This window comes from Sturnus vulgaris, chromosome 19 (assembly GCF_052056855.1).
Source record: "Sturnus vulgaris isolate bStuVul1 chromosome 19, bStuVul1.hap1, whole genome shotgun sequence".
Classification (NCBI taxonomy): Eukaryota; Metazoa; Chordata; class Aves; order Passeriformes; family Sturnidae; genus Sturnus; species Sturnus vulgaris.
The window spans coordinates 6,277,469-6,297,043 of NC_142261.1; the positions used below are offsets into that span (position 1 = coordinate 6,277,469).

The 19,575-nt window shown below is 46.2% G+C and overlaps 1 protein-coding gene across 18 annotated transcripts in view; it reads left to right on the forward strand.

The window, feature by feature from the left end:
• Positions 1–5,526: 5,526 nt before the first annotated feature.
• The window catches only part of FBRSL1 (fibrosin like 1), a 500,076-nt gene continuing 486,027 nt past the window's right edge, over positions 5,527–19,575 (forward strand). For 4 of the 18 annotated variants that reach the window (XM_088176069.1, XM_088176081.1, XM_088176076.1 and 1 more), the window contains exon 1: positions 5,537–5,866. In XM_088176069.1, the coding sequence (XP_088032195.1) occupies positions 5,573–5,866 (294 nt within the window). In that variant the 5' untranslated portion in view covers positions 5,537–5,572. Of the gene's footprint in view, positions 5,867–19,575 lie in introns of all 18 variants that reach the window. The other 14 variants (XM_088176079.1, XM_088176072.1, XM_088176078.1 and 11 more) reach the window with 10 other exon arrangements.

Consider the following 19,575-nt stretch of genomic DNA (forward strand, 5'->3'; position numbering starts at 1 on the left):
CTCTCTAAGCATTGATTGCAAGCTCACAGTTTCTCCCAAAGGCAAAAAAAAAAAAAAAAAAAAGTGTACTTGAACCCTTAGAGCAGATAGGCTGAAGCTGATTTATTGGGGTGATTTAGATCTGTTAAAACAAATTTAATTTTGAATACAATTTTATATCAATTAACAGAGTCTCACAAGTATAGCCATTAAGGAATCTCTTTCCAAAACCAAAGCCAAATATTCAAGATTTATGAGACTGACTTGCCATATTGGAAGTAACTAATTACTCGTAATGATTCTTTGTACTCTGACAGTGATTATGTATTTTCAGTGCAAATGACCATGATGAAGCAAGTGATAAAGGCAGCCCATGTTTGTGAAAGGGATACCAAGCAGTTAAGGCCTGATTGTTTTGGCAAAGTATTAGGGTAGCAGGGAAAGAAACAACAGAAAACAACTAAGCCCATCGACACAAACCCCAGCTTATTTAACATCCTGAAGTGTCTCCTGGTGCATGTCAGAGCTGTACCGAAAGTCTATGGTCTCCTTTTATTGCCTTAAGCAATTTTGTATTCAGTTTATTTATTGTGACCTTTTGGCTGTCCTTCCACCTTGGACATGACAGTCTTTAACAAAGCAAAGCCTCGCAGACTCAGCTTGCAGCATTTGCAATAGATTGTGGAGCGTGTTTGGGGCGAGAGGAACAACACAGATTTGGGGCATTTTGCGATTCTCATTTGCACTGAATTTTCTTCACCTCACTCTGATGGCACTGGGCAGAAAAAGTAGAGTAGCAACCCTGCTTCCACCTCCACAGAATGAAGGAAACGTCTCTGGATTACCGTGCCCTGATTAACGTACCTGTGAATCGAAAATGATAGTTACTCGGGGATTGGGTAGATTTTCACATTGCCTCAGGCTACCGAGAATACAAAAGCACCGCCTTTCTCCTTTCTCCTAAGTACTGCCCCAGCCACAGGAACAGAGTAATTGAGAACAAAGTCCCTGTTCCAGTGAGGTGCTCAGTGCCAGCAAGGTTAATGTTCAGGGGCAGGCTCGTGGCGAGAGCAATGCCATATTTACTGCTGTGCTTGCTGCTGCTCTGATGCCACACTCACTCCTGCTACGAACGAGGGGCTAATTTCTGATCCTCAAAAGGCAAAGGCATAGCAAGTTTGTCATTAAAATCCGCAGCAGCATGCATGTGATTAAAATGTTAATGTCAATATTGTAATCGAGGTCTGACTCACAGGACAGCTGGTAAGAGACTTGATCTGTATTGCTTAGCCCCTGTCACCTGATGCAGACCAGGGTTACAGAACGCGCCCCATCACATGGCAGGGATTGGCATTCACTGGCTCGTGTGGCGAGCTGGAGGCTGGGAAGGGACAATCAGCTCAAAACCAGCTCCAATATTGCTAAGTTCAGTGTCAGCTGCACTCCAGCCAGGGGGAAACTTTTCAATACATTTCCTTGGCATCACCTGAGCTGCAGCTCTGCTGCAAAGGCACTCACATCCCCTGCCTACCTGCAGTGCTGCCCCTGGGTTGTCCTGTCCCCTGGCCTCACTCGCCCATCTCTCTTGCTTTTGGAATTTTCTGTGCTCATTTCTATCCAGTTGAGTTTTAGACATTTAAGCCGGTGGTAAATTTTGCCTGATGTTGTCTAAGCACCGAAAGAGCTATAGTCTGCAAAGCTTCTTTTCAGTAAATTCAGGATTAATGAAGAAGGCCTCTCTATTGTTGGAATGTCTAATACAATTATCCACTGAATGAATGGACTAGGCAGCAGTGGAGGGCTCCCAGGTTTGTGGCAGGGAATTGTCTGTTTTAACATCCATCTGTTTTCATTCCCTCTGATCCATTATCATTCACCTAGAGTTATAACATGATGAATATCATTGTGCAGAATGCCATTTGATGCTGGGGGGAAACAAAACCACTGTAGGTCTGCCTTCTATTGAAAACACGAAATTGCCTTAGTGGAAGGAAAGGCATGATTGATTCAGAGATGCTGTTTCAAGCAGAGGCATCCTTTCCCATGTGGACCATTTGATTTTGTTAATTCCTTTGGATGACCCTTCTGCTGCATCTTTCAACAAGAGAAAATATATATACAAAAATGAGAATAACTGTGGACAATCATAGTGCTGCTGAATTTGTGGAGTTAATTGAAGAAAATAATGGTATTCACAACTTTCCCCAGAAGGCACCTTTGGTTTACGTTCCCAGTGACATTAAACTCCTGAACGTAAACACGGGATGAGAATCTTGATGACCCTGCTGACAGGAAATAAAGAAAGCAACTTTACAGGCAATTTCCACTGTCCTTGTTGGTCAGCAAATTTGGAAGTGAATGAAAAAAAAAGAACTAGAAATGCATATTAATGATGGAGGGCCTATAACACAACGTGAGATGAGTCCTAGCAAGAGAAACTGTTAAAAACGCCCCAGTTTCTCTTTTTTAATTACTTACCCTTATGATGTACTTATAAGCAACATAGAAATTACCTTGTAAATAAAAGGACAGGCTCACCAGTGTAAAAAATAACTTGGTGAACTCAGTGTGAATGCTTGTTTCTACAAAGTGTCCCTTAAAATATTGGTAAAGCAAATGCAGTTGTTAAACCAAATCCGTTGTTAAACTAGGTCTATCTAAATGTAGACCTTTAATTAACAACCATCTCCGGGATCTTGACTGTGCCTTTCAAATATCACACATTTAAAAAAATACTGTTCAGTCTCTTAATGAAACAGGAGAGGAAATACCCTTTGGAAATCCAAAGTCCAGCAAAAACCCAGGACAGATAACTGTCTGGCTCCCCTCTAGCCTGTAATTACCCGAGGAAGCAGCTAGATTTAGCTATCTTCCTTCTTTAATTGGCACACAAAAGATTATAGGATTTTATTAGGACACAAATGACACCGATAGGAGTGTGATTGAGGCATGCAATGCATAACTGACTATTTGCATTAAGAGGCTTTGCACTACACATGGGATTTCTACCTTTGGTTTTAAATGGCTTAAATTTAAATGACGTTTCTATCCTACATTTTAAGAGGATGATATTTATTTTAGCGCTTGTCTAAGTATGGCAGGGCAACACTCTTGCCAGACACCAGAAACGCTTCTCAAAGAGCCTGCTTGGGAAGGTTGGAAGGCAGTTAATTTTTGACTACTCTGCTGTTACAATTAGATCAGGAACATAAGAAAATGGTAGGAAAATGGGTATTGAAGTGCCCACATCGATGTTTTGATGAGTGTGTTAGACGTTCAGCTACCAGCCTGCCACTTCTGGGGACACCAGCATGAGGAAACCACCATCCCTGGTGATGACTGAACTGGAACACAGTGTGAGCAAATAGCAGGAGATTTTTTTGGCTTCCCTTATCCCATAGCTACCACTAACTCTGAATCTCCTTCATGGACTTTTTCCCTTATACATGAATCTCAATGGATTTCTTTAGGCTTTATTTCACAACATCTTTCTAATGTCTCTCACATCCAGAACTAAAGTCTACCCCCCCCCCAGGGAAGGTGAAAGCAGCTGAAGAAGTAAGGAATTAAACCGAGTCAGCCCCACACAAGGAAGGGAGTACCCAGAAGTGATGGTAACGTGCTGCAATATCTGACTTTGTGCAATAAAAGATGATAACAGGAGGATTAAGTCCTGCTACCATTGTGGTATGTAGGACAGCCCTGGTCCAGCACACCTTCCTCAGTGCTGTCCTTAGGACTGGGCACTGCACAGCTGCTCAGCCGGCCACCAAGCCAGTCCCTGTCCCAAGGGAATGCCTGAGGACCAAGCCTTAGCCTAAGTGATCCTGGCGAGAGGAGACAGGGCCTGAAACTGCAGGGGATCTAGAAAGGGAACAGCCCCTTCTCGCATTGCGGAGCCCGAATAAAACCTTAACGAGACGAATGGATGGGGAGCAGGAGCTAATGAACAGGGATGGTGAAAATGAACTAGCTAAGGAACAGGGTCTCCTGCTTCCATCTCATGAGCCCCAACCCTCGGTTCTCTTACACTGCTCCTCGTCCCAACTACAGCCCTGGCTGCCCAGCTCCCGTGTCCTGCACCCTCATCACCAGCTCATTTCCTAACTCGTTCCTTGACACACAGATTGTTCCCTAGCTCACCCCTCCGCTCTTTCTATGTCTCTCAGCTCTTCCTGCGTTCCCCAAGTTGTCCTGGACCCACAAATGATCCCTAAGCCTGACCCTCGGTTCAGATTTTAATCTTCAACTCCTCCCGCAGCTCCTTCCCTGTCGCTGCCCTCGAACCCCAGCTCACTCCTCGTCCCCGGGCTCATCGTTTGACCCCGGGTCCCACCGCCGGCCGCAGCCCGCCCCCTGTCCCGGCTCCTCTCCGCGTCCCCTCCGTGTCCCCTCGGTGTCCCGGGGCAGGGCGGCCGCGGGGCCCGGAGCAGGAGCCGGCCCGGGTGAAACTTTTCGCGGGGGCCCGTGCGGGATGCGGCGCCCCCGGCCCGCGCGGAGGGGAGGCGAGGCGGCGGCGGGGCGGGAAGGAGGAGGAGGAAGGGGGGGGGCCGGGGGCACGGCCGGGCCTGCGCCGGGGAATGACGCGCAGCTGGCAGCCCTGCTCATGCGCGGCCGGCCGGGCGGTGCTAGCGCCGCGTCCCAGCTCGGGGAGAATGGGGCGGCATCCGGGCAGCGCCGACTGAGCGGCTTCTGGGGGCCGGGGCTGCGCCGCGCCGCGGGCGGCCGGGCTGGGGCGGGCGGGCGAGCGCCATCCGGCAGCGGGCGGCGGCGGCGGGGGCGCCGCGCCGCGCCGGCGGGGGGCTGCGAGCCGCCGGCGGCGCCCGGCGAGGAGGGGTCGGCGGCGGCGGGCGGCGGCGGCGGCGGCGGCGGGCGGCGGCGGGGGCTGCCCAGGGATTGTCTCGCTCGTTCCGCGGCAAGAAAGTTGGGCGGCGAGCGCGGCGGCGGCGGCGGCCCCCCCGGCGGTGCGCGGCGGCCGGAGCGGGGCCCCGGAGCGGCGCTGCCCCCGGGGAGGGGGCGCCGCGCCTGGATTATCCCGAGCTGGGTCGAGCCTCCTGGATCTGCCTCTCTCCTCCGCGCCGAGTGAATCCGAGGTGTCCTCGTCCTGATCCAGATAAATCTTCCCCCCCTTCTCTCTCTTTTTTTTTTTTTTTTTTTTTTTCCTCCCCTCCTCTTCCCGTCGTTGCTTTTTTTGGGGGGTGGGGGGAGGCGGGGGGTGGAAATTTGTCAAGGTCATTCCGTGGATTTAATATTTTTTGTGTGTGTGTGCCGCTCGCCCCACCGCCACCGCCACCCAGCCTTGCTCTGTGGATTATCATCGCCCTGGATCCGAGGCTCTGAACAGCAGGATTTTTTTTGTTGTTGTTGTTGATTTTTTTTTTCCAATAATTATTATTATTTTTTAAGGGCTTCGGGGTTTGGAGAAGGGAAGCGGTGAGTTGGAGGGGGGCGACTTTTCTCTCCCCCCGCGCCCCCCCCACTCCCACCCACCTCCCCCCCTCGCGCCCGGCCTTCTCATTTTCATTTTTTTTTTTTTTCTAATTTTTTAATTATTATTATTTTTAAATTTTTTTAATTTACTTCTTCTTCGGCGATGGATGGGAAAATCCGGCAGAGCCGGAGGTCGAGGTCGCAGCGGGACCGCGTGCGGCGGCGGGAGGCGGCGGCCCGCGACCCGCGGAACCAGAGCCCGTCCTCGGGCTCCGAGAAGGAGCCGAGCCCCGGCAAGGAGAACGGCGGCCAGAACTGCACCGCCCCGCGGGGCCCGCCGCCCGCCGCCCGCGCCGCCCGGCCCCCGCGCCGCCGCCGCCGCGAGTCCAGCTCCCAGGAAGAGGATCTGATCGATGGCTTCGCCATCGCCAGCTTCAACACCCTGGAAGCGCTGGAGGTAAGAGAGCCGGGGGGCTCTGCCCTCCCGCGGGGCGGGGGCTGGGCCGGCGGGGAGAGAGGGGTGGGTGGAAGGGGGGGGGGGTGGAAGGGAAAAGGAAAGGAAAAAAAAAAAATTAAAAAAAAAAAAAAAAAAGGATTTGAGAAAGGAAGCGCGGCGCTTTGAGGCTGCTGAATTTTGCAAATAGCAATTAACGTGCATTAATCGTGGTGTCAGCCCGGGGGGATCCTGGGGCTGCGGTCGGGAGGGTGCCGGGCCAGCCCCGCCGGTCGCCGCTCCGCTGGAACTTGCTGCCCCCCGCTCGCCGCTCCTTCCCTGCCCCGGTCCCCTCCTCTGCCCGGCTCCGGCCGCTGCTCGCCATCACTTCGGGCTAGTCAAATGTTTGTTTGGGGTTTTAATTGGCTGCAAAATAATCCTGGCGTGTTGGGATGGTCCGGCATTGTTGTGAATGGTGGAGCTTCCCCCCCTCCCGCCCTCCTTCCTCCCACTCCCCCCTCCTCCAGCTCGGGAGTTTGTGTTTGCATTGCCAAAATGTTACTTTATCTGTCTCCGGAGATTGTTAGCAAATGGCTAGTGTTTGACATTTTGTGGAAAAGAGATGTTTAAATGGATAATAATCCCTCGGTTGTAATTCCCATTTTTGAAGTAATTGAACAAATTCTTCATCTCTTGTTGACTGTACATATTTTTCTGGTGTTAATAGGCTGGCAAAAAATATTGCTTGTCTAACTTATTACAAACAATATTTGCTAAGCAAATACTGCCTGCCTTGTCTGAGCTAAGTTAAGCAGAGCAGGAAATTTAATATTTTCAGAGGGGCATTGACAAACTCTGACTTTGGCTTTTGATTTTTGTTTTGTTTGTGTACGAGGGGAAGGAGTGAGCTGTCGAGAGGAAGCACCTCGCAAGCTGCTTCTTGGGTGTAATAACTTGAATTCCCAGTAAATGTGAGCAATCCTGGTGCTTTTGCCCACTTTCTTTGACATACCATGGTGGAAACATGGGCAAAGTTTTGGGTGCTCTCCCTACTTTGGATTTCCTGCCACTTGTGTGTCTATTAACCTGTGTTACAGTAGTGAGGAGTTCTGCAAGGGCTGATGAATGCTCTGATTTGCCCTGGGATCTTTAATGTCTTTGGCTCAGACTGTGAGGTCCCATTTTGTTCCTGGGCTTTGCTGCTCCCCCAGCCCACCCCTCCTGCCACGCAGGCCTTTGGTGACATCGTGGCTGTTGGGAGTTTTTTGCCCGTAGGACCAAGTTCTCAGAATCCCAGAGATGGTCCCTGTGTGGCCATGGAGGTGTCAGGGGTGGCCTTGGCCATGTGCCCTGGTGTCAGGACCCTTGCTGGGGGAGCCAGGGCTTCTGCTCAGCAGGGACATTCAGCCCAGTGGTCCCTGAGCAGCTCTGGGTGTGCAGGTGCTGGACAGGGAAGAAGGTTTGTGTTAGCTTGCTGATGGCTGTTCTTTGGCTTTTTGTGGTGTCATTTGTGGGGTGTTGTCCTAACAGGAAAGCTGACTACTTTGTGTATGCAGAACTGATAATGAGCGAGCAATCCGCTTTCGTGTGTCTCTAAACCAAACCCTAGACCTGTCTGTATAACCTTATTTTTTTCTTGGGCATGCTCTTAGTCAAATATGCATCAGCAGATAGGTCCAATTAAACCCCTGAGTCTCTACTGAGCTGTCAGGGAAGAAAGTAAAATTCATCTTCCTGCAGAAATTTTCTACCATGATGAGCACATTATCAGGAAATAGAATTCAAATGATAGTGCAGTCCCTCCAGGCTGACTGGGAAAAATCTGGGTTTTTCAGATGGGGTGAGCCTTGTTATTGAATCAGTCAGACCTTGATAATAAGGTACACAAGGGTAGAAAGTGACCTTAAATATCTGCCCCCCAAGGTACTTCTGATTGTGGAAGCACTTCTGTTTTTTCTTTAAAAAGAAAAAAAAGATCCTTTACAAAATGATCCACTTTAAAATCCTTGCACAAAACTTCAGTACCATGTGAAATGAACCAGTTTCTGCTCTATTTACAAACATGTAGGAGAGTGCCTTCCTGAAATTAACTGATATCTACTATATTTACCAACATGTCAGAGAACACCACCTGAAATTAACCAATTTCTACTATATTTACCAACATGTCAGAAAAAAGCACGTGTGCACCTCTGGAACCATGGTGGTTGTCACCTCAGAGGGAAAAGTGAGATCAGAATTCACCTGTTTCACCCCAGCCAGGTGTGTTATGTTCGAGGTTGTGTTCTTGGACATAATGATGGTGTGCATTTCCTAAATCCCTGTAAAACTGGAAAGAAGAAAATACTCTACATGGTGTGGATTTTTTCTTTGGACTGTGGGTGATGTCTGGCAGAGGTGATGCAGCAGTGAGGGAAGGAGATGGTTAAGGCAAAAATACTTTAAAGCAGTATATGCCCATGTAAATGACTGAAATGGCAAGGTCATTTTGTGTGGTGTGGAGCTGTGTTCTCTGGTGAACTTTACTGCAACAAGTGGTTTTCTTCTTCTTTGGAGGAAATCTGTATTTTGGTGTACATTGGTTTTTTTAAGATGATTTAAAATCTGCTGTAATGCTTTTTTAAAAATAAAATAAAATTGCAACCTTCTGTGCTCATGAGGGGGAAGAAAGTATAGAAGGGAGTACATGGCCTAGGGACAGTACTGAACTAAGAAAGTATTTTATTTAATTTTTTAGTCCTAAAAGGAGCTTGAGTTGCATGTGTGGTAGTTCATTGTGGTGTTCTAGGTTGGTTAGTTTCTTGATGTTACAATGATCTCTGATTATGTTTAATAGGCTAACTAAGCCTTGGGTTTCCCCTTGGAAATGAAATTTCTCAGTGTTTAGGTGGAACTTAATGGTTGAATCATTTGGGAGAGGTAAGGTGGTTTTTTGGTTTGTTTTTCTTTGTATCTCACCATGTTGTGAATTCCCCTTCCCCACTGAAGCAAATTCTCACCGCTGGTGTTCCTGTAAGTAAAGGGTGCTTTATAGAATAAATATATGTATTCTTCCTTTGTGTTGACCTGGCAGTATGAGCAGTTAAGGTTAATGCTTTGAGGTCTCCTTTAGCTCTCTGGTGTGAATTTTAAGCATTTTGGATTTTAACTCGTGTGGCAATGTTTCCTTTGGCAGTTGTCATCTGAAAGTCATGTGTCTTGTTTCAGCGACACTTGTGACTTGACTTATGTATCTCCTATCCTACCATCTTCCAAATAAAGACTGAGTTGATGATATATATATGTATATATTAAATTAAGGAAAAAAGAAAAAAAAAACCAGCCCCACAGATAAACAAGCAGCAGCCTCTTTCTGTGCATAAGAAGTTAAAACTTCTCCTTTCTCTTCCTTCCCCTGATCTTGCTGTATAAATCCAGCTCAGGTTTCAGGCAGGTGACTGCTGATGTGTGTGTGTGTGTGTAGTGGTGTTTTGTTTGGGGATTTTTAGTAGCCAGCCACTCACCACGAAATGTAGTTTGCTGTGTCCTCTTGAGGTGGTCAGTGAGATGCTCAGCTGCTGGAAAATCCCCCAGGTGCTGGTGCTGCCCAGGAGATGGGTGCTGTGCCAGGGGTCAGGAAAAAGCTGGCATGGGGCAAGGGGGATTTCTCCCCGCCTTCCGAAATGAATGGTATGGATGTGAGCATGTGTGTATATTCATTACGTTCAGATGAAGCTGCTAATTATTCTTGAAGGTGATTGGTGAATCAGAGCGAGAGAATCTAAATGAGTGAGTCGGTAGTTGAGGGCTCTCTCTGATCATAGCTGTTCCTTTCAAGTATGAAAAACAGCGCTAAAAGGGAACTTCATCAGAATGTTAATGAATGCGATCTTTGAGAGCAATTGTTCTCCCAAAGTAGTTGAAAAGACAAGGGGTTGTGTTTTCTTTATGGCTGTTGTTTATAATTTTTACAGATTCCAGCAAAGCTTTGGAGCTCTGAATGGAAATTCTAACTTTCTTGGGGTGTGTGTGTGTGTGTATGGGTTATTTTGAGGAATGTTTAACCTGTTTATAGAATCTTGTGGAGAACCCATGCTCAGATGTGTGTGATGTGTTGTGTAGAGCTGAAAAGGGGCAGACCTTGACTCTGTGCACGTGGTGTTGAAGTGGAGATGCTGCCCTTACAAGCTGAGCTGGGGCCCAGCTGTGCCCCAAGGAGGAGAATGCTTTACCCACTCCTGCTGTTCGTATGCAGAGGCCTGGCAGTGCTGCAGCCCCTTCTCTGCTCTGCATGCCTCGGTGCAGCAGAGTTTAGAAAGCCTTTTGCTCCTAGTAGACTTCTGGACAAAATCCATAAGTTCTCTGGCTGTCATCTTGATAAGGCTGTTTTCACATGTGTGCTGTACACTGTCCTGTTACTGTTGCTCTGATCTCTCATTGATAAGAAAACCAATGTATTTAACTGCAGTTTCCTGTTCCAAAGGTTTTGTGCTAGCTCCACTGACCTAGCGATGTAAATTTTGATTTGTCACCATCTCTCTCTATGTCTACTTTGCAGCTTAGATTTTTCCATAGCTAGGTTATGTTTTAAAACAAGTTTCCAGATATTTAAGTATTTTTTCCTTCTACTTAATTGTCAAGTGATGGTGTATCAAGCTAGCATTTCTGATGGCCAGTTATTCCTCTTAAAAAGTGCTTTTAACCCCAGGAAAGCTAATGATTTTCTGGATGATGCTCTAAAGGCTCTAAATGCCTTTTGGTTTTCCTGAAGGCTTGCTAGTCTCCATTGATTTATTCTCCTAGCTGTTGATTTTTTTTTTTTTTTTTTTTTGCATCTTGTTTGAAGCAGGTACTTAAGGTATCTTTGTTGTTGAGGAATCAGAGGTGATTAAAGCAGAGGGGGAGAGCTGTGGAAAGCCTGAAGTATCTGCTCGGCTGGGCCAGGAACTGAGGGGAGCAATGTTCCCTGCAAACATGGTCGAGTGGTGGGCTGTGGTAAGGAAAGATCCAGCTCTTCTGCTGGATAGGGAATTCCCAGTGAAAGCTGCCAGGATTAAAGGAGTGATGGAGTGCATGGCAAGTCCAGCCCCTGCCTGGGGCCATCCCTGCAGCCAAGGTCAGGGCACCTTGAGTGCTCATAAAGTGGCTGCAGGGGAGTTGGAGAGAGGAAACTGCCTGGAAATCCCAACCAAGCTCAGGGGTCACCCTCATCCCTACCCGAGGTTTCATTTTTAACTCAAGTTGCATTTGATTCGGTCTATCTGGGTGGTTTGAAAGACTTCTTAATATCCTACCAATTTTTCCGAAGTCATTTCCCATAGTGTAACTGCTCAGGCTTTCTTGAGCACTCTGAAACCTGCAGCAAAACATGAGGTGAAGTTTGCTGAAATGTCAAGTAGACCAACCATCACAGAGAAATTCAGAAGTTATATTCAGTTTTTAAATTAATTAGAATCTATAATATTTTGTAAAAAATTAAGGTACTCTCTACTGCACAGTTAAATTTTTTTTGTAATAAAAGGGATATAATAGAATTAATGTTGCACTTCACTCAGATAATAAATGTTTACTTGCAGTAGTACATTTCACTTCATGCCGAGTAAGAGCTGAAAACTTTACTGTCCTCTCAGTATGCTAAGAAGATGCACATTTTATCATTTATCTCATTTATTTCACAGAATGAGACTAACTGTCATGATGTTAGTTTCTGGGGAAATAGCAGTGAAGAAGGCAGCTGGGCAGGATGAGATCAGTCTGGCGTTTCTTGTTGTTTCTTTGGTAGATCCCTGCTTGCTCTGCAGAAGGGCTGATGGTCATGCAACTGCACTTGTGAAAAAATTCATTTTGGTACAGAGATTCAGTGCTGTGGTTGGAGGCACATTGATAGAAAGGTTTTGGGGTAGTTTGGTTTTTTTTTCACTTTTGCTTCCCTGCTTTTTTTAGGTGAGATGTGAAATTCTCCAGGCACAGCCACAGCATACTGCTGACCTGTGTCAGGCTTTGCATGCACACAGATCCCAACCTTGTGTGCACCTTGTCTGTGTGGAGGGTTGTCAAAATATGCTTACTGCTTCAGCTTCTGCAGCATCTGGGCTTTGTCCTGGTGTGCAGGTTTTGGGAATATTGTGTAGTTTGTGGTGCTGCAGCAAGTACTCGAAAGAGAACAGTCTCAGCAGAACTGAAACGCTGTTTCCTGCTTGATGCAGTTTGGGTTAGTATTTTTTTTTTTAAATAAGGATTTGAAATACAGTGCATAGAGTGTGCACCTTGGTATCGGTTGTAGGTGAACATCCAGCTCTAAGTGAGAACAATTTCCAATTCACTGCACTTTAATGCCTCTAGTTTATCATGGTAAATGTATAAAAGAGTTTTATGTAGGTGAAGTGGCTCTTGCTGTTTAAATATCTCCTGGCTCTGCTGTGTTCAGCACAGCGGGGGCTGTGACTGTTCCAGCCATGCTCTTCAGAGGGAAGAGAGTTGGAGTACAGTGTTACCAGCCCTGGTCCATCTCCTTGAGAAATAGTGTCTTTTCCAAAACTAATGAACTATTAAGAATACTGCTCTGATGCTGAAAGGAGAATCAGTCTTTATGTTCTCAGTCCAGAGCCATTTACCATGGAGGCGAGGGTTAACCAGCTCCTGAGCCGCCCAGGCAAACCCGACCTGTGTGTAGTTGTCGGTCCAGTTCCTCTGGTGCAAGAGTTGTGAAAGCTGGGCAGGTACGAGCTGCACTGGCTGTGGGGCTCCCACCTGCACAGCCAGGCCGGCAGTGTGACTGACAGGCAGAGAGGTGAGTGTCACCCTTTGCAGCTTAATTATTTTGTCCTGAGTGACAGGATGTGAAGTGCAGAATTACGTGGCTAACTGGAGCGCAGGGGCAGATGGGTGCACAGTGCCTGGATGATCCAGGATGAATGGAGAGTGTTTCCTCTGTAGCTCTGTCTTGCTTCGAGCCAAAAAGGGACTGAACTTGAACAAAAGTTGCATCTGCAAGGTCAGTGGTTGGCATGGATAAGGGGATTGAAGGGATCAAAATTATTTCCCTGCGCCACTGGCTGCAAAACATGGGCTTATGGCACCATTCCTGTCTCTCCCTTTGTGCTCAGAGCAAAGCTTTTTTAATCTTTTCCTGGCTATCTATAGTGCCATACAAACGTGGCAATTTGAAGTTAAATGTTCTATTTTGAGGGCTGCCGTGCATGGTCAGCAGGGCAAGGAGCCGTGCTTGGGCTCCTCTCCTGTGCCCACAGCCTGCCTTCCTCTCTCTTCTGCACAGGTTGTCATAGAGAGGAATTCAGAAAATACATATGCATGATGCAGTTGTGCCTGTAGTCTGAATGTGAAGCTTGCAGTGTCTGTGGTTTGATATCATTGTGTTACCTTGCCCTTCAACAGATGTTCTTTCTAACTTCATAAAAATAAGACAGAAATTGTTTGGTGTTTTCTTTCTTCCCCCCCTCCCCAGTTTTAAATATAGATTGAGTCATTCTGATGCTAGGGTGTCCCTGACCTAACCTGTACTTAGTGATGAGATGCTGAAGTTAGGAGGAAGTGTGCAGCCCAAGTTGGGAAACAAATGGTAATTCAGAGCTGCTGGCTCTGAATTGGGTGGCTGCTGAAGGACACCGAGCTCTTTCCTTTAACCCCTCCTCTTGCTTAGTGAAGCTGCAGCTTCTTTCCTGGGAGCTCTTATTTGTGGAGAGGAGCAAAAACCCCCGAAGAGTTTCAAGGAAAGCAATGTCTCAAAGCTTACAATGACATCAAGTGCATCAGGTAATAAAATGCATTATTGCTGTTGATGTTTTGGTGGCTCTTAAATGTCTCTTGTACAGCTGTGGAAGAGGATGTGCAGCCTCTTAACTCCATTTAGCCTGAGCACATACCTGCACTCAGGGGGAGTGAGACTCAGGATGGTGTGCAGCTAAGAGATGTTTATGGAGTCAGTCAAACTTGATATAAAATAATTATGATGTTTTGACATCTTGTTAATAACTTGCAGCCATTGGAAGAAATGGAATTATGGCATTCTCAGTCCTTGATGGAACCTTGGCATTTCTTTCAGATTGTAAAATTAAAGGAAAAATGTGAAAGCCATTAAAGTAGTTGGATGTGGTGCCTGGGAAAAATGATAGGCTGCTTAATTGAAAAAGTGCTTCATTCCAATTGAAGTTCATTCCAGTTCAATTCTGCCCATTTCCCTGCATCTGTAATGGAGAAGCAAAAGGGCTGATTCCCCCAAAATCTGTCTGAGAGAGCGTTTTGGGTGTCACTTGGTTCTTCATCTTATCTGTGAATGAAGTGGAAGGAAATCCTAGCGAGCATTAGACATGAGAGAAAAGTCTTGTCACCTGTAATGACTAAAATCCCCTGAAGTGTTGCCAGCGTGTACTTTAGGAATCATATAATTATATGATTATTGAAAGAGACATAAAAGACCTCATGGCAAAAACCTTAGAATGGGGGAGGGAGGGAATCCGTATGCAAATAAAGATATGCAGAATTTGCTGTCTCTCTCTCTTTTTTTTTTTTTTCCCTAGTTATTTTTCAGTCCAAAGCTCAGTAATTGCTTTTATGGGGATTACTTAATAAAACTGGGGCATGTTAAGGAGGGAGAAATTGTTTATGCTGAGTCACAGGGTTGGCTTGGAGTCCTACGGAGTTGGAGTAAAAATGGATTTTTAAAAGTAAAACTGCAAAGTGGGTTTTCTGCTAAGAGAAAACAGCTATTTGTTGAAATGTTATCCTACAATAAAAGTGTTTTGTGGTCTGGCGGTTAAGCAGAGGGGTCCGGAAGTTGAGATAACGGGGTTTTCTTTCTGACTGTGCCACAAATTTCCTCTCTCTGAGCTCTGGGCGAGTGCTTTCATCACTGCCTGTGTCACCCCGGCTGTGCCATTGTGGGGTACCTGGATGTGCCCCTCTGGGAAACTCCTGTCACCCCATGACGTGACAGAACTCAAACATGATGTGTGTGCTGTGTTTGTGCAGGAGGTGATGGGAGAGCCTCTCATGTCAAAATCTCCCTGTACAAACTCCTAGGGAAATGTTTCTCCTCTGCCCCACGCCAGGAGTGTGAGAGCCTTTCCTGTGGCACGTCCTGAGCAGTGCCATGCCCTGCTCTGGGCACTGCAAATGCAGCCTGAGATTTTCCTGAGCTCTAGTTCCCCTCTCGAAGATAAAATACAGGCCTTGACTTCAGGCTTCTTAAGTTCCCCTAAGCTTCATCAGTCCTTCCTGATGCTCTGGATTTATAATCTTGCTTCTCATAGCAGTACTCTTTCATGCATTTACTAGGAAACTCTCCTGATGCAGAACAGACATCTCAAGAGAGGTTTTGTTGCAAGATAGGCAAAAACAGCCTTCCATTTTTTTCTCAGGCTTAACTAAAACACTTGGTGCATTAAAAAAAAAAAAAAAAGGAAAAAAAACCTCACATACTGCTATTAGTGTTGACTTAGTGAATATTTTGCAAGATCTCCCCAGGAAAGAACACCACCACTTACTCTGGTACTCTAGTTTGGCACTGAATTGTACAAAGTTGTGATACAAGTTTGCTGGTGCGATTTTTAGCTGAAAATGACAATGGTTTTCCAACCAGATGGATTTTATAACTTGCCTGCCATCAGCTCATCCATCAAACTCCACAGAGATCTGTGCATTCGTGTCAGTGTGCACATGGCAGTGTTGTTGGTTACATCAAACAAACTGATAACTCTCTTGGAGCCTTGTTCCCACTCCTGGGCAGCCCCTGGGGTGGATTTGGCAGGGAGGGGAGTGGGTGGGGGTTTGTTCCCAGCCTGTCCCTGTGGTTCTGAGCTCCTGTCCATGGCTGTGCAGGTGGCTGCAGCTGCAGGATCCCTGTAACTTGTGCAGGGAATGGATAATTCCCGATGCTGTTTGTATTGGGAAGAGGGGTGATGAAACACAACTGAGAGCCTCCGGGCTGCACAGGGTCTGTAATTTGATTTCACACAGTTCTTTCATACTCATACATGACTTTTCTTCCACGTTGCTGAAGTCACACACAGGCGGTGTGAGCTGGAAATGAAAATTTTAGCTGCATCCAGGCAAAAGTGCTAGCAGGACTCAATTAGAAAAGGTTCCTGTGCTCATTACTAAGTCACCTGTACAACTTTAAGGTTTTTGCAAGGAAAGATGTTCTTTTTAGCAGTTGTTAGATAGAGGAGCCCTGTGTTAACGTCAAGCTAATTTGCCCTGGTTAGAAAATGATGTTGTGTTTTGGCAGGGGTAAGACAGGCTGTTTCCAAACCAGAGGTTATGGAACTGCTGTATCAGGGCCTGTGTAAACTAATGTAAACTCCCAGGTGATACCTCACACAAACAGCTATAGGCAGGTTGTTTTCTTGGTGGGTTCCCAAGAATTCTTTTTTAAGTTGGTCCTCGCAAAAAAAAAAAAAAGAAAAAGAAAAAGAAAAACATTTTACACAAGCTGTTTCCAGAGAGAGCATCTTTGGTTTCTTACCTTCAGCTGTGTTGTGTCATGGATGGGTTGTGGAATCTCTGAGTGTGTTGCTTGGTTCTCCTCTGCCCAGAAGATGCTCAGGGTTATAGAATTATAAAGTTGCTTTCTCCAAACACTGTAGCTCTTGTGCCACAGCTCTGAGGCCAGCCATGCTGCTGGACTGTAAGGTCATTAATGTAATTTCCGTGGCTTTTGCTGTGCTGTGTGGCTCAGGTGGGGCAGGGTTTCAGGGCAGGCTGTTCAAGCCCGGCTCTTGGGCAGCAGCGAGGGCTCGCTCTGGTTTCCTGATCGGCGCTTCCTGCTCCAAATGTGTCCGCGGGTTTTCTTCAGCCCTGCCAAAATAAATGCAGCAGACAATCCAGGGCCAGCAATGTCATCATCGTCAGGTTACTGAGTTTCTGCCTGAAGGTCAGCTAACTGTGCCTGCTACTAAATAGCTGTTTGCTGATACGGTGTCTGCAATCATACACCTCGCCTGTGGCACGTTTTCAGGGGAATTTTGGCATGGAGCTGTGTGGCCCAAACAGGGGCATGTTTGATGGTACTTGTGAGGTTGATGCAACCTGCAGTGATATTCATTTGCCCTAAAAAAGTACAGAGTATAAACTGTGTTTATCTGTGTGAAGTACAATGTGATGGCCGTCCAAAATCGAATTAATTTGGTTTGCTGTCCTCCTGTGGCATGGGACGGGGTCAGCAGCTGGGGTGGTCTGGAGCAGCGTGGTGAGATGCTGTAATGCAGAGCATGTGTCAGCATCAGGGCTGGCAAATGGGCAGCTTCTGGTTTCATTTCCTGCAGGCAAATAAAGCTTCCCTTGGGGTGTTCCTTGGTTTGTTTTTTATGTCTTTTACTTCTGATTGTCTGCTAGTTACCTGCAGGTAAATTTTCACTGTTCACGGAATTACCTGGGCAAAAAGGAGCAGCTACTGAAGAGGGGGAATAGATTTTTGTCTCAAGCAATAAATGAATTCTTGTTCTTTTACATCTTCCTCCTGTTGTGCACGTGTGTGTTAAAATTCCCATTCCCTGTTTATATATGTTTAGCAGATGAAGTCACTGGTGTTTTTTCCCAGTATTACCTTTACCATGTTCTCAACATAAGCAGAATGTGATTATTCACTGAGTCTCTGCTGAATACTGTAGGAATAATGAGTCTGTGCCTAAAGCATAAAGCCAGACACATAAAGCATGCCAATAAGGATACAGACATGGGAGGAAATGTGAAGTGTAGCTTCTTTTACCAATTTCACTGGAGCATTCCAGAACTTATTTTGAGTTGGGAGGAGATTAATCATGATGTAAGACAGGTATTTTGATGTGAGAAAGTGGGGAGAGTGTGGGGATCCCTTCCCACCCTAGGAAACTGTGTTCTCTGGGGAGAGTGACAGCTCCCAGCAGTGCACTTGAACTGGTGTGCTTCTGGAAGTGAAAAAACATAGGGAGGGAAAAAAAGCCACCTGGCTCTGTGTCTTCATGGGGATCAAACCTTTTCAAAAGGAGTAAATTTTGGTTCTTGCAGTCTATTCTTGATGCTGGTGAAAGCAACAAAAATAGGCTGTGGAGATTTTCCCACCTGGAGCATTGACATCCCATTGGCTCTGCCTTCCTAGGCAGCTGCCAAACTAGAAACTTTGGAATGTCTTTTTACAGATACTTGTCAAGAAGGGCAGAATTTGGGCTGCAGCTGAATTGCAAAGTAAAACCTTTGCTGTGATATGCAGAAACGGCTTTAGACTTTCTCTTCTTCTAATGATACCTTGCCAAGCTTTAAAGTTGAATGAACTTTAACTATCACCTCTGTTAGCAGCATTTGAACTTTGTTTTCTACTTCCTTCAGCCTCAAAAAAGAAATAATATTGTGTCCTCTGTGGCCACTGAAATGGTGTTTGTCTCTATTGTTAAAAAAAGAATGAGAATCTGGGTGTCTAATTACCCTGTGCTGCTCCTTTTAATTTTGAAAGTTCATCCTTTGCCCCTGCTCTTTTTAATGTAGATTTTCTAAATAGCATCTAAAAATGTGTGTCTAAAAGACCTAATTAGTGTTGATATTTCAATATCTGAGCTTATAATTTAGGTTTTTTAATAGGGCACCTGGGTATCAGCACTAAATATGAAGAAAATTGAACCTATCCCAAAAGTGAGTGCATGTAATTTTAATTTGGGTTGGGGGAAGAAACAACCCTAAAACTTCAGACTGAATTATTTGTTTGGGCACACTTGGAATGTGTCACAGGGAGAGAAGGGGGAAAATGGTATTTAATTAATGCTTTAGTAATACCACGTTCACTTAGCTTTATGGTTTTAGAAAAATTTGCCTAGGCCAAGTGGTCGTGGCCGAGGTGGATATCTGTCTGGTTGATATTTTAAGGCTGATACAGCATTGTTCACACCTTCTTGGAATGTAATACAGGAATAAACGGGAAACCCAATCTCCTTAGCACCCTGAGTCGCACAGACAGGCCGTGCTCTGAGACAGGGATTTATTTCATGCATGGTGGCCTAGACACGGAACAAATGTGTAGAAAGGGGAATTATGTGGAATTGAAAGTGACAATTATGCAAACATTCCAGTTGAGGAAGAAGTAAATTCTTCTCTTTTTCCATGTGCTCGGCTTCAGAGCTAACGAGCAGCCTCTTGGGGGTTTGCTCTGTGTGTTTGTATCTGTCATATCTCTCTCATCTCGCTTGCTTCTTGTTCCTTTTTTTTTTTTTTTTTTTTCCCCTGGTTTGACCTTATTTTCCCTTTTGTTCCATGGAGTCATTCAGTCTTTGTACTGCCGGGATTGTTTACCTTGCCGGAGGAAAATGTTAGCACCCTTCCATTTAGGAGCCCAGGGCTGCAGTGCTCAGTCCCTTGCAGCCCAGCCTTCGCTCCCTGCCCGGGCACAGGAACACGGTGACTGAAGGCATCCAAGCCCCTTTATTCAATCGTTCTTTTTGCTTTTAAAGGGAGGAGAAGCTGGTGAGAGAAGAAACAAGCTGTGAAAGTAACTCTGTGTTTAGATGGACACCCTTTTGCAAGGCTAAACACCTTGATCTTCCACGCTGCACTCTTGCAGAAACAGGGGGAGAGCGAGCGGGGAGCTGGGGCTGTGGCCACTTTAATCTGACATAAGGATGTGTTTTTGCTGAAGGGGTTGGTCCTTTCCTGCCCTGGCTGCTTGTCCCGATTGCCTCCCTTGTGCCAGCTCTAGCATTTATGCTGCCAGGAAAACTAATTCCCTTGGTTCCCTGATCTGGCTCGCTGCACAGCCACGCAAATGCCCTTCT